The sequence below is a fragment of the Micrasema longulum genome, unplaced genomic scaffold (genome assembly GCF_059751315.1).
Source record: "Micrasema longulum isolate JH-2025_06_02 unplaced genomic scaffold, ASM5975131v1 h1tg001880l, whole genome shotgun sequence".
In the NCBI taxonomy this organism is placed as follows: Eukaryota; Metazoa; Arthropoda; class Insecta; order Trichoptera; family Brachycentridae; genus Micrasema; species Micrasema longulum.
Genome location: NW_028279054.1, coordinates 160637 through 175376, shown reverse-complemented (window position 1 = coordinate 175376; position 14740 = coordinate 160637). Strand labels below are relative to the sequence as shown.

At 35.2% G+C, this 14740-nt stretch overlaps 1 protein-coding gene across 2 annotated transcripts in view; it reads right to left on the bottom strand.

Annotated features, from left to right (window-relative positions):
* Nucleotides 1-222: 222 nt before the first annotated feature.
* LOC148273663 (sodium-dependent neutral amino acid transporter B(0)AT3) overlaps nucleotides 223-14740 on the bottom strand; it is a 126089-nt gene continuing 111571 nt past the window's right edge. The window contains exons 10-14 of one of the 2 annotated variants that reach the window (XM_088238391.1): nucleotides 10256-10418; nucleotides 9637-9837; nucleotides 7692-7769; nucleotides 4716-4851; nucleotides 357-871 (exon numbers count right to left, since the gene is read on the bottom strand). In XM_088238391.1, the coding sequence (XP_088094517.1) occupies nucleotides 4726-4851; nucleotides 7692-7769; nucleotides 9637-9837; nucleotides 10256-10418 (568 nt within the window). In that variant the 3' untranslated portion in view covers nucleotides 357-871; nucleotides 4716-4725. Of the gene's footprint in view, nucleotides 872-4715; nucleotides 4852-7691; nucleotides 7770-9636; nucleotides 9838-10255; nucleotides 10419-14740 lie in introns of both variants that reach the window. The other variant, XM_088238392.1, reaches the window with a different exon arrangement.

Sequence of the window (14740 nt, the reverse complement as noted above, 5' to 3'; positions counted from 1 at the left end):
TTTTTATATTTATTCATAATTTTTAAAACTTATTAGAGTTATATGAACATATTATAAGGTCATGTCATGTTATGTCTAGTCTGGTTAGTAGAGTCATCGTGTGGTTTTTAATGTTGAATTAAAATTTATATCTAATACATATAATTTTTCAAGTAAGATAAGTCATTGTAGTGTTTAAGCCCATTGTGTAATATTTTTAGACTGTCCTGCATTTATCTATGATTTTTTATTGTGGTAATGTTGTTTGGTGTTATATTTGTGTAAGACAGCATTTTTGCAATATTCTGTACAATTTTTACTGTCTCAATTTTCACCAAACATTTAATGTCAAGCTGGCGTGCTTTTTCGTTTGATGATTTTTTTTTGTTGTCTTTGTATCTTTGTATCTAACAAGACAGTTCCCCAGAAGGCGATCATGTAATTAAATTTGTTTCTGACATAAGCTTCATACATCATGATTTTTGACTTTCTGGAAAGTGGTCTTTGATTTTGTAGTAGAGGCTATGTAATGATTGATGCGTTTCATTGCTGTGTCTATCAACCCTGATGATAAATAGCAAGTAAAACAAGGCACAACAGCCCAGGAAAACTCAATTTACGGACAGGAAAAGGTTTGTTTATGCGGGACTGCAATCAAATTGCATTTAAAACAATAATATATAAATAAATTGCTCTTTGGATGCACTTAAGTCTACAAGGAGTATCAGTAATCTTCTAAGACTTCCATTTGGAAGGGCCGGCGGTTCTGGTGGCTGGTTGGAGGTCGCAGGCGGTTGTTGGTTGCGGAGGAAGTTTCATCATCCGACGAAGAGTTGTGATTGAAATCTCCAAGACGGTGGATAGGAGAGTCATTGAAATCGTCGTCATCTCCCTGGAAAGATTTTACTCAAATAAGATTTTTTTAAAAACGTAAATTAAACATGATTATAGAAATAAAGACAAGTGATAATTTAATTGCTCTTATACTGAGAAAGTTTATTTTTTCAAAAATCAAATCAACTTAACTTGCAACAATAATAATTGAGTTGATAAATATCAAACGCCAGTATGTCCACCCAATATTTAAAAATATTTTTTCTACAAAATGTAGACAAAAAAATACTATCATTTTAGTACTGTTCAAATTAAAACATGTCCTCATTATTAAAATAAAAAACTGTAAAAAAACTCTGTTTCAATTCAGAAGCTGATAGGTCCACATGGACACTGAGGTCGATTGTTGTGGACATACCTGCGTTTGATATTTGTCAACTCAATTCGTCTTTTGGCAACAGCGCAATGTACTGTGCCAAATATTATTTGTGCATTTACGGTATATTTTTATAGTTAAAAAATAAAACTGTTATTTGACAAAAAAACATGTAAAATGCATATTTAACTACATCGTATTTATTAGATTTTGTAAATAATTAACCAAAGAAATACTTAATAAACAAAATAAATAATAAATTAAAATGTTGGTAGGTTACTATTTTAATTAGCAAAAAGTGTTTTGTTGTTTTGGGGGCGCTATATATTTTTTGAGATTTAGTTTGGTACAGATTTGGTATGGTGTCAGGCTTGTGACATCATTATTCATCCCGCAAAGTTTTTATCATTTCGTTACTGTCTACAGATTGCCCAGTTTACGATTGGCCAGTAAAACGCCAAACAGTGACGCTCTTAGGACCAGTTCCACCAAGAAATGTTTAAAGTTAAACAATTGTCGAGTTGCCGTCGAAATGGTCAAAAAGCGTTGTTTTATAATTCTTTTTATAAGAGACACATTTTGTCCATTTTTACGAATACGACAAATTTATTTACAAATTTTTATTCATATAAACACTTAAAATTAAATTGGACAAATTAAGGTAACTTAGTAAACTTCTCAGGGCCTTCCAAATCAGGGCCCAGGAAGTTAAGGTAGGAGCATATCAGCTGACCTTAATTTAATAAATACATTAATATGAACAGTTAAATGTTAACATTGTTATGTCCCAATTATTTTTTATTGAATAGCCTTAATTTTTTAAATAATAATGTAGAACGATCTGTAATAAAATGACAGCCAAATTAATAATATTCATAATGCATATTCATAATAACATAAAAGAAATCTAACAAATAAAAATAATATGTCAAAGTTTTCAAAAGTCCTTGGGTGCCATACTGTCCTAAAAAAACAATAAAACAAATTAATATGGCATGCAAATAAATAATAAATATTGCAAATCATAAATTCAATTAAATAAAATTTCACCTTTTGAAAACGATATATGTATAGGAGGCGATCAGCGCAGAAGTGACGTAGTTCACAAACATATGGAACTGAGCTAATCGGTTTCATGGTTTGGCTTTGTATTATACATAGCCCTTTCTACAGTCTGATAATGCTGTGAAGTGCCATTTATTCATAGATGGGAAAGAGTGGCTTGAATCACTTATGTATGGTCTCAGAGTAATAATTCGCAATCCGCTTATAGAGCCGGTTAATATAAACCATTCAAGGATTATCAATCATGAAGTTAGCTACAGTTTACAGCAAAACAACAGGCCGTAGGTGCTCAAGTCCAGAATGGGGAAATATCTCATACTACAAATACCGTTAAAACTATATAAAATGGACTTTGAATAATTAATTGTATTTTCATCATCAATATGGATATTGTGGAGAAATGTTTTCATACATAAATTTAAGTTTTTTTTTTTAAATACGTCTCTAGAAAAATGCGACATGTTTGGCCTTGATAGTTGTGACGTCAAGATTACTGACAATGTTCTTAACAAATTTTAATGGTTACCAATGGACAATGGATTACTTAAAAAATATTTTAAAAAGTCCTGATATTTCCCTATTGCAAGCGCAGCTACGAACCGACTGTTATATGTTTGTTGTTAAACCAAAAATTTTCAACGCTTTTGTTCTATGCAATAGAGTGAAAAAGCATCTCTATTACTCTGAGCGTATGGTTATGGACCCTTCCAATATTTAAATCAATTTACACCTGTTTGTGGGTTACGTCACTTCTGCGCTGACCGCCTATATGCAGTTCTTATTTATCTACTACTACTACCATCACGCCATTTTCCCATCCATTCATCGACCACCACACAATTCTATCCTGGGGTGATATTTCAAACACTCTCACGGCCGTAGAAAACACTTATATCTAGCGTATAATGTATGTAAATACACGAGATAAAAGTGTTTTCTACGGCCGCAAGGGGTTCAAAATAGCACCACTGGCATATATTACTAGTTTCTTCCATATCCATACATCTTGTTATTCACGCCTCTCGGTTGTGCCTGCTTTTGACATGACCGGACTTGAGATTTTGGTTTATCTGATAATGCCCTGTCTTTCTTGGTCGTCTTCATCCTACGTTACCATTAATTCTCATTCTTTTCAGTTCAGTTTTACCATTCTTTCATCATCCATTTGTTCTACATGACAGAACCGTCTCATAGTAATCTTATCAATTGTAGATACCAATGTTTTAGATTTGCATTCTCTCCTGATTTCATAATTTGTAACACTGTCATAAATTGTTTTCTCATAATACATCATCTAGGAGACCACGTTTACTTAGCTTTCATCCTTCTTCTACCAAATCCATGTTTCCTTATATTTTATTTAATTTTGAAACCAACAGTCATAGTAATAAACAATACATAAAGAATAACAACAAATAACAAGACCAATTATGGGTTTCATCTGGGAACAAAAATATAAAAAAACAAAACGTACAGTTCGCTAGGGGTGAAACGAAGTGGGATGGGAAAATAGGGAAGAAAGAGAAGAAGAAGAAATAGTAAGTAAATATAAAACAATGGAAAAAAGAAATAAAAATGCATATAAATGTACACATGCAACATACATACATATACATACACACACACATCCATATATATACATACATACCACTGGCGGCTCCTGACCGAAAACATTGGCAGTGCATTTTTTTACATGTTGTCAACTTGTATATTATTAAGTTCAATAATATGATAGGTCTGACGTGATAAACGAGCAATAGTATGACAGCCCGCGCATCGGAACTAGAAACGCTAAATGCGCCCAACATAATACGCACGTTATAGTTAACTAAATTTGTTCTGATATCATGTCATTACGCATGTTCAAAGTGACATTTCAAACGAACTTCAAATCTGCACATGCGTCGGCAATGCCCGGAATATGTATATTATCTTCTCTCTCTAACGCACAATTCATCGGTATGAAGCATTGTCTGTCTCGCTCAAATGACGATTTTAGGAGATATAATATAGTTCTTACAAATTCAGGGTAAAATATTGTGCAAAACAGAATATGCACTAGGACAATTGCGCATGCGTAGACGAGATGAGAAAATCGTCCGCTAAAGTCGATTTCGCTAGATCTTTTGGCGCTAGTATTGAATATTATGATGTTTACGTGTATAATATTGCAACGAATCCCTGTTTCTTTCTACCTACTTATTTTTAGTATCAATAAAATTACTAATTTATTTACACAAATTTTTACTTGGCAGTGCACTGCACTTAAGCACATACTAAGGAACCGCCTCTGATACATACATACACATACACACATACACATACACATACATAAATACATATACACACATGAACATGCATATATCATTCTAAGTTTTCCAATTTATTGTTTAAGTCGACACAACTTGTGTCCCAGGATAAATAAATAAATAAATATAGCTACACTGTGTAGATATGTTACCCCAGCCCGTTTACTGATGGGCAGGCCTGTTGCGGGCTATCGAGGAAGGTGGCGGAGTGCGCTTGTTGTCATTAGGCCCGGGCAGTGGAGGAACAGCCCCACCATACTTCTTGCTGTCTCCTCGGCTGCTACCGCCCTGGAAAATAGATCAGATCATTAGAATAACTGAACCAAAAAAGTTAGGAGAAACAAGCTAAAGTAAGTATATATAAATATTGAGACCATAGAATTAGGAATAGTCCAGAAGAAGCGTAGAATCATATTCGAAAAAATTTCCCCACTGTGCCCCACTTTCGCCGCGCGCATTCGTAGTATCGATTGGAAAAAATATCATAATACAAATGTAAGGTTGAAAAAAGCAATCCGTTAATTTCTCTAAAATTTGATTGTACACGCGGAAACATTGATTGACACAACAGAGTAGATGAAGAGTAATTGAATTAATGAACTTTGAACTTAAAATATCAAATAAATTTTATTTTACATAAAACAGATATTTTTATATGATGTCAAATAATATTTGATGTTTTTAAGATAATGACGGTCATATGTCCATCACAGAGTTATTCAATCCAACGTCCAATTTTCATTAGTTCTCTCATTGGATGAGCAAAGTAGGGTAAACAAATTTACTACCCTGGCAACACTAACGAAATGTCCATTTTGATTTCTTCGACAATCTGACAGATGTAAAAATAATTCAATTTTTAAGTAATTTATTTGCTACTTACACATTCATTTGTTAATTACACATGAAATGTGATACCATACTGTTTCTTTAAGATCCTAGCAGTATTTCTACCCTTTAAAAGGACACAACACGGCATAGTTAAATTCAAATCAGGAGTTGCGTACTGAGCAACGTCTACAAAGAAACTAATGGGTCAAAACGTAAAACTACTAATTTATGAGTAGTTTAGTCGTCTTCTGTTTGATGCTCGTATGCGGTTTCTGGACTATTCTTAATTCTATGATAGAGGCACTCACTTCGTCAACATGTAAATACAATGATGTGTATTAGAAGCTTTATCAAGGTGTAGCTTTTGATAGAGATTTAAGATTAAATTATTTACATAAAAAGACGATTTAAATAGCATATTTTTTAAAGAATAGCTTTACAACATATTTTTATAGTTTTAATGAATTTTATGTATTCATATTTATGTATTAATATTCTTCTTCTTTTCCACATCTGCTCCTAAATGGAGGTTGTAGGCATCAATAGACGTCTCCACGTCAATCCCTCGTCTCTTAGTTCCACCGAATAATCGACGGCCTTCTAGGACGGCGAGAGCCCGCTGATGTAAAGAAGGGACACCTTGGGTATAAGTTCTCCCAAGGCATGCGCAGCACGTGTTCAAGCCAGATCCACCACCGCATCCTCAAGACGCTCGTTATAGGAGGCTGCCGAGTCCATTCTCGGCCTTCAATGTTAGTTATGAAATCGAACCACCTTATGCTTAATATTCTCCTCAAGCAGTTACTCTCACAATTCAGAAGTTTGGTGTTTTGAGCTTTGGTGAGGTGCCAAGATTTGCACCCATATGGCAATACTGGCATTATACAACAGCTGAATAATCGGCATTTTATTTAGACAGAGTATAAACTAGAATTCCAGACAACACGCATCGTGTTAAAAGTTGCTGCAGAGATTCCGAAGCTCTTTGTGCATGCTTCCATCCTCAGTGATGTGAACTCCCAAGTATTTTAATCTGTCAACTTTTTGATCCACTTCCCATTATTATAGAGAAGCTGATCAGGGTCAGGACAGGATTTGTTGTACATAATCTGAGTATTTTTGCTATGAATATTAAGACAGACGAGCTGAGTTTTTCTGCGGTTTGTCAACAATTCCCTGAAGTGCACCAACAAACTTTTCAAGAAGAACCGCATCGTCTGCATACTCCAAGTCGCACTTTAGGATTTTTTTTTTGTTTACGTGATAGTTTATTTTGTATTTGTAACATTTTTGTTTTAAAAAGCAAAAAAAAAAAAACAATCTGCATCTTCTTCTTTGCCATAGACCTACAATATGGTCTGTGGGGGTTATTCCTTCTGTAAGGTGGATCCCCAGCTATCCATCTATGTTTTGGGAGGTCTTCCACGAAGACGAGTCCAATGAGGCTAGGGTTACCATTAAAAAATGAAAAGGTGCCTATACAGGGCTTAAAATGCCCGATTTTTCAGAAAAATGCCAGTCTTTGGTATAAAGCGGTAGATTCTGAAAAATAAATAGGTATATTCACTATTCTGGTGGGGGTGGCCTGGGTGGGCCCTGGGTGGGCCCTGGGTGGGTTGCTGCCGGTACGTGAGAACCCTAGATGGCCGCAACGTGCAAGGGCGCGATTATTCACACACTAAGAACTTGCGCAAAATTTAAAAATGCCCTTCTCAGAGCAATGCCAGTCGCACGCCTGTCTAGACCTTAAAATGCCTGTCATAACCATGTCAGGTTACCCTACGTGAGGCTGATTATGTAGTCTCGTGGTGTTCATTCTTCGGACATGACCGCACCAGTGCCTCCTTCACTGTTTACTCCATCTTACAATGCCTTCAGCCATGCATATCTCTCTTATTCTGGTGTTCCCCACGCGATCTCTTAAAGTTTTGAGTGCTGCCATCCTCAGGTCTTCATCTCCAAAGTTCTCAATAGTTGTTTAGTCATAACTGGGTCTGTCCTTGCTTCAACATCATTTCTTTATTAGTCTTACGCATGCTTTATAAAATTTCATCTCACACTTAATGGCGAGATCTTTATTTACAAAAATAAAATTAAACAAAACACATGCCATTTTTTCTTCTTCAAGTCACTGCAGAGTGGATCCATTCACTCCGGTTGTGAACCGGCCTTGGCAATCTTTCTTTTATCTGTTCTAGCAACATTTTTTTTGCTACATTGCATTGTTGACCATTGCATTGCAATCATTATGAATATTTTTTATAAGATTTAAAATTATTGAATTGAATCATATTTACCTCAAAGTCTCCAATGGTGAATTTGGTCATCAAGGGAGGCTCCAAGGGTGCTCCGGGAGAATAGTCGGGACTCATCACCTGCGAATCATACATGCCCCAAGCGATACACTCATATTAGTAGCGGAAGGTTAGGCTTAGCAGTATGGTTAGATTGGGTCAAGTTAGCGAAATTGAAATGCGTATTAAATGTACAACACAATGCGATTACAATTAATGCGTAAGTTAGTGTATATATTTCGTGAAAAGCGATGGTCTCCTTTACATTAATTAACTAGGGAGTGGAAGTGAAATTTGGAACTGGCAGAGAAAGGATGAAAGCAGAGTGAACGCAATTGAAATGTGATATGTTGTGAGGAAAATTGGTGTTTGACCGGGTCACAAATGAAGAAATCACACAAAATCAAATCTTTTAACTGAAATATAATTAAGAAAAGAAAATTAGAGATCATGGGAAAATAAAACATAGTTATGTAGAAAGCAGCGAGTCCACCATTTCGAAAAAATGAGATATTAGTGTTATTGAGTGCTGTAAGTTCAATTCTACGTTCTGCTAAAAACAGCCAAGCCGCTTTCACTTAGTAATCATCACCTTCTGAAAATAGTGTTGATCACAAAAACGGCATTTCTCAATATGCAGAAAACACCCACAGCACTAAGAAAATCTTACGGTATAGATGCTGATGGGAAGATTAAGTGTTTTAATTTTATAAATTTGAAAATACCCGTTAAATTAGTTATAAAAAAAACCTGGACTTGGAGGGTAAGAACTCGGTCGGTAAGAAGTCGGGTTGTGGTCCCGTGGCTAGTGTCTCGGACTCACAGACCAAAGGTCCGTGGTTCGAATCCCACTCTACCCCAACTTGATTCCATTTTCTAATAGTGAGTTATTTACAACTCGTTGAGAATGGCCCTCAAAATTAAATATTTGGGTAAATTATAAGAACGCAAATATTTCTTTTAAAAAGAAAAAAAAAAAAAAAAAGAACTAATTTATGGGGACCCGTCACAATAGATCTACATAGGTCATAGTAACGTCAGGAGCTTACAGAGCACTGGCCCCCATTCTACAGAATATAAATAAGAATAAGAATAAAAGTTGCAGCATTAGATACAACGAATTCAGGGAATTTTCCGTAAATTTATATTTGTTAAAAAAGCCTTTTTTTTTTTCAATTTATATACATTGTATTATCAGCGCTATGATTTTGTAAAGTTTTGTATTTCTGAAATAGCTCCGCGCGTGACATCAAAGGTTCTCCTCCACTTATTGTCTGTCATTTTTGCAGATTGGTCCATTTACGGTAAGTAAACCGGATAAACTCACCCTTTTATTGTACCACAATTTAATATGTACTAATTTTATTTAGAAACTTCGCTGGTCTGTCCTTAAACCGTATCTTTTTTACGTTATTATATCATTGTCGACTGTTTGTTTCCGTAAAATAAATAAATAAATATATTTTACAACTCTCTTATCACTGGTTGATTTATATGAACCAGTGACGTCGTTCAAAGTAGTTTTTTATTATTTTTTTGTACATTTTCAAGAAACTTTGCCGTACAATTAAATGCTCCAATTTCCCTTAGGGCTAAAGTTCTGAAGACTCATTATAATGACTTCAACTTTTTGTTATTAAGAAGATTGTCTGTAGAACATCGAATGATTAGCATCAAAAACAAGACAGAGGGCCGGGGACAGGAAAATGGGAATAAGTTTCTAGAACATGACCTGATTGGAGATAATCATCATAATTTTCACCATCTTAGCGTTTGGATTTTCTGGAGAATACTGCATCCATTGGCATCAGGAACAAAGGAGATATAGCAGGAGACAGCTTGTAGGAGTCGTGGCACACAGATGATGTTGATTTCCAATTCCCAATCCGAAAACTGCCAGCGCTGTCGAGTCTGTAAAAACACCAAATCGAATCGACTCGGTACTCACATCCTGGTCGTCCATCATCTCCTTGGTGGACACGGTGGTCTCGATGCGGCGTATGCTGCCCTGGTGGATGTCCACGTCCAGAGACAGGCACTGGAAGCTGCGCAGCAGCAGCACCAAGGGGATCGGAAGTACTCCGGCTGTGATCATCGTCAAGGCTATGGCCATCACCCAGTTTGGATAGGCGGTGTTGACCAAAGCTCCCTGTAACGAACATTAAAACCAATGATTCGATTTACATGGCAACTACAATACTTTTAATAAACATGATGGATGCTTCTGGGGTTCTGACACCTTATTGTTTGGAACGTATCTCACGGCAGTCAGGATCAGATCAGATCCTGAGGTCAAGAAGGAGAGGCACTTGACGATGACACGCCACTGTGGATTAAATGAATTACTGATTGCAAAAATAACTCGCGATCGCGGTGAGAATTTCAAAGGCACATGCACACACGATGACAGTTTAGTTGTTATTATCGGGCCGGGACAATATTGAAACCCACGGTAGGCATTGCAACATTTAAACCAGGGCCCAGTAGGTAGCAAATAAATTTGAACGCCTCAACCTAGTCAATGTACACACATAGAGTAACGTGGCGTAACCACTAGTTGCACTTACAGTGTCTGCGTTCCAGGCCTGGTAGGTAGGGTTCTTGATGAACATAAAGACCACAGAAGAGCCGAGGATACAGAACATGATGGCTGGACCGATGTAACGCCAGGTGACTTGCCAGTACAGGCCAGGGCGGTAGCCGGTCATCTCGTAAATGTCATTTGTGAACCTGCAAAAAACATTATATTTTTATTTGAATACTTAAAAATCGTACAATTTGTAGATACAATTCCACATGTAAAAATATGTAATCTTAAATTACAGTGTGGAGGTCATCACCATCAAGCCGTAAAGTTAGCAGGGCCGACCACCGTTCTGGCCCGCAACGCGTAACCCGACGCAACGTCAGCTCGGACAAGTAATTAAACGTCGTGCAGCGAAAGAATATGCAAATTTCATCTTGGCATTTCGTGTCGCCCGTCCACCAGCTCCTCGCCAGTGTTCGCCATTGTAAATTCCTTCTGTACAAAGTTGAAAGGATGTAATTCGTGTGAATCTACTCAATAAATAACTTCAATTGTAATCCATCTTTCTCATTTAACCTCAAATCAACTCACGCGCCAACCCATCCATACAACAGAATATATAGAATTGCATTTATCATTTGACGTTTGAGTGTGTTAGACAAATATTTCTTGTACAAAATAAGTTGTACACGTGTATTTTTTGTATTTCAAAATTATTTATTAACCCTTCATTCATTCTACATTCATTTTACAAAAATAATAAATAATTTGTAGGGCTGATATTCCATAATCTATGACACACACGTGCTAAAACGTTTCACCTGAAATAGTGCGATGACCGAAGAAAGCAATGTCACCATTTTCTGTAGAATCCAATATCACATTCAATGCAACTCTATCAGTATTGGACATGAAATCGGGGGCATCGTTCTGCAGTACATTCACATCGTACCTACAGTGAAAAAATGAATGTGGTCTATAAAGGGACCACAGGACCCAACGCAGTCAGCCGATATTCTTCTAATGGGCATTTTCACACCGGATTTGGAAAGTAAAATTTGTATAACTATGATGGATGTTAATGCAAACAATATTTATCAATGCTACGCAAAGAATGAATGTCCGCTAATTCAGCATCACATCTGTATAAGAGAGAACACGAAGACGGAACTCGTAACAAGGAAGACAGAGACGCTGTTCTGTGATAGGTGTTGTGTAAAACAGATTCAGTCGGTTAAAGACAGTGATGGGGGACGCACGCGCGTAATATGAGTGGCGTACTTATGATTTTTAATTTATTTTGCTATAACAGGGCTTAATTATATGTTAATTTGCGTAAATTGTGGAAAAGGAATTATTAAACAGTATTTCTCCATGCTTTTCTTTTCAAATATCTGAACTTTAGAATATTCCGTCTTTTACTAGTGGTAACACGTTACATCACCGCGCGCAAAGGGATTATTAACCACAGTATTTTAATAGTTAATCAGATTACAGCCTTAACAGATTACCCCAATGCGGAACTTGAGCCCTACGGGAAATTGGATACAAAAATGTTTTCTTACGCGCTGTAAAAATTAGTAAGTACATTAAATTGTACCACAAAGTTTCTTGAAAACGTACGAAAAAAAATATATATTTTTAGATAAACGAACTACTTGAACGACGTCACTGGTTTATATGAACCGACCGATGATAAGAGAGTTGTGAAAGATTTCCGGTTGGCGGTAATTTAACCGACCAATCGGAAAAACTGATCGAGAGGAAGTGGAAGAAAACTTGAGACGTCACACGCGGAGTAATTTCAAAAATACAACTCTTTAAAAAATCATACCGCTGATAATACGATACATAAATAAAAAAATACATTGAATTTCCTCATTTGCCAATTAGCTTTGAAATATTTTTTTTTATTTTTTTTTATTGTATTATTTTTTCACGCCCATAAGGCTTTTACATACATGAAAGTTTTACAAAATATAAGTATATAAACAACAACAAAAGATAATAAAAAATCAAAAAACAATCAATAAAGAAATATAAAATCAATAAGTAATTGTTAATAAACTAAGATATTTAACTTACGTGTTAAAATAACTAAGTATTTACGCCCAGCTAAATACGATTAAAATGGTATATTATGCACTTGTACAGTCATCGCTTTCCTATGGAATAATAAGATGGGTGAAACTTACAATCATATTAAACCATTAGAAACTGTTCAAAAATGTATATTAAAAATAATGCTTCACAAAAATTGCACTTTTCCCTCTTCCCAATTGTTCCAAGAAGATAAATTTTTAGACACAAGACAAATATATTGTTTTCAATGTTTAAAATACATATTTAAGAACCAAAATTTATTTACAAGTAATTCAAATAGATCAAGTCAAAGAAGGAATCGAGTGTTAGATATAACACATTGCAAAACGAGGCTCGCACAGAGACATGCATATTTTATAAGGCCAAAAATGTTTAATTCTTTTTTTACTGATAATATTTAATTGATTCTAAACTTTCAAAATTTTCCTTCTTTTAAAAACACGCACTATCCTGGATTCAAACTAAAGATATGAACTTTTTTTTTCTATGATTTATTTTGTTGCCTTCTAATGAGGAATATTTTAATGTTTTTTTAAAATATTTTTTTAATTACTATAAAAAAAATACTATATAATCTTGTACATAATATTTTATTTTCTCTTTCTTATGTTACACAAAAATATTATAACTATCCATTATTTATTATAGGAGCAAAAATTCATTAGCATTTTCTTGTATACCCACGAACAGGCCATGCCTTTGTGGAATTTTTTGGTTTACTATTTTTACTATTAATATGTATTTCATTGCTATGTAATTATGCTTTATTTTTTTAATACTCTGTTTTACCTCTTGCGTATAAAGTTTTAAAAAATATTCATCGAACCTATTCGATTATTAAACAGACATCATATTTATGTCCACATAAAGTAGAAGGCATGAAGATCCTATTGACCTCTGTACCCAATAAAATATTTTATAGTAAACGCGATGTCGCGTGTTCTGTATAATAATTACTGCGATCGACCAAATATGCCCGTGTTCTGTCAACTCTCATTTTAGTACTAGACTAGCGTGATGAAAATATTAATTTGATTGGTTTTTATATTAAACTTGTTGCAAATCTGTCTTAGAAATCGGGGGCTTAGGGTCATAAGGGCGAAACTACAAAAAATGCTGTTTTGTGTTAAGTACTAATCTGATATACAAACAAAATATCCTGTTAGTGACAAAAAGATGAAACTCATCCGATAAGTAGTTACCTAGATAAATTTGTGTGAAACTACAAATGAAGCGTTTTGTTTAAAGTCAGAAGAATAAAACACCTTTTACATCAATTTGGTTATTTACTAATGTAAGCGCAATTTAGGGTCATATAGACGAAAGCGTAGTTTCATATTTTTTGTCTCTAAAATATTTTATGCTCTATTGACTTTTTTTTTATTTTCTTTATTTGTTACCCTTAAAAGACAGTATTATTTTTTGAAAACTGTTTTATCATTTATCTCAAAACTGTGTTTTTGTAGTTTCGCCCTTATTACCCTTAACCCCCGAAATGGCACTTCTTTTAGGTAGGATCATATTTTTGTGTCGTGTTGACATCGTGTTGACCGGTGTTATCGGCTCAACCACGTGGCATGGCAACCAAATTCAACAAATATTACATTTGAAGATGGGCAAGTCAAGAGTAGGAATAATCGTTGTGCGTACACGAGAGACGTATGAATGTAGAAGAAGCGATATCTGTGTAAAGACAAATCAAAGCGGCGCGCGGCGTCTATCCTCTGCTTACTCCTACGGGGAAACGGCTGTCTCGGTGTCTCGTCTTATCTGGCCGCTGACAGAATTTACAACGCAGTGACTTATAAAAAAATGAGATTCGCACTTGAAATAATGACATCAAATATCAAGATATCAAACACAGATAGATAAAACTTTATAGGCAATCATTTTAAGAAATGATACTTTAGTATCACGGAATAATAAAAGTGAGTTTATGTTGAAATATGACGCAGCCTTTATCCTTCGCTAAAGCAAATAAAATACACAGTTGGAAATATAAATGAGGTTTTTGAATACTACTACTACTACCATCACGCCATTTCCTAGTAGAGAGGATGGACCGCCACACATCATGTCTATTCTGACTTTCTGACATACAATTCCCGGCATTATGCCGCACCTTTAAGACGAAAACGACTTCAATAAACACTATCCACCTTTTTGCATTAAAAAAAACGCAACATTCGAGTGGGGATAGGACAAAACCATTACATCGGTTTCATTTTTGCTTAGAGAATTTAGATCGCGTGTCGGTCAGAACGGAAGCGACGCTATCAGTGTTGTGTTTATATTGCTGTGTGAAGGTCGCAACGCAGACAAACATTTAGTGACCGAAGCCGGTTGAGTCGATTTTATTCCGATACAAATGGCAAGTTTACTTTATTTTTTTAAATATTAAAACGATCAATTTAGCTTTGTA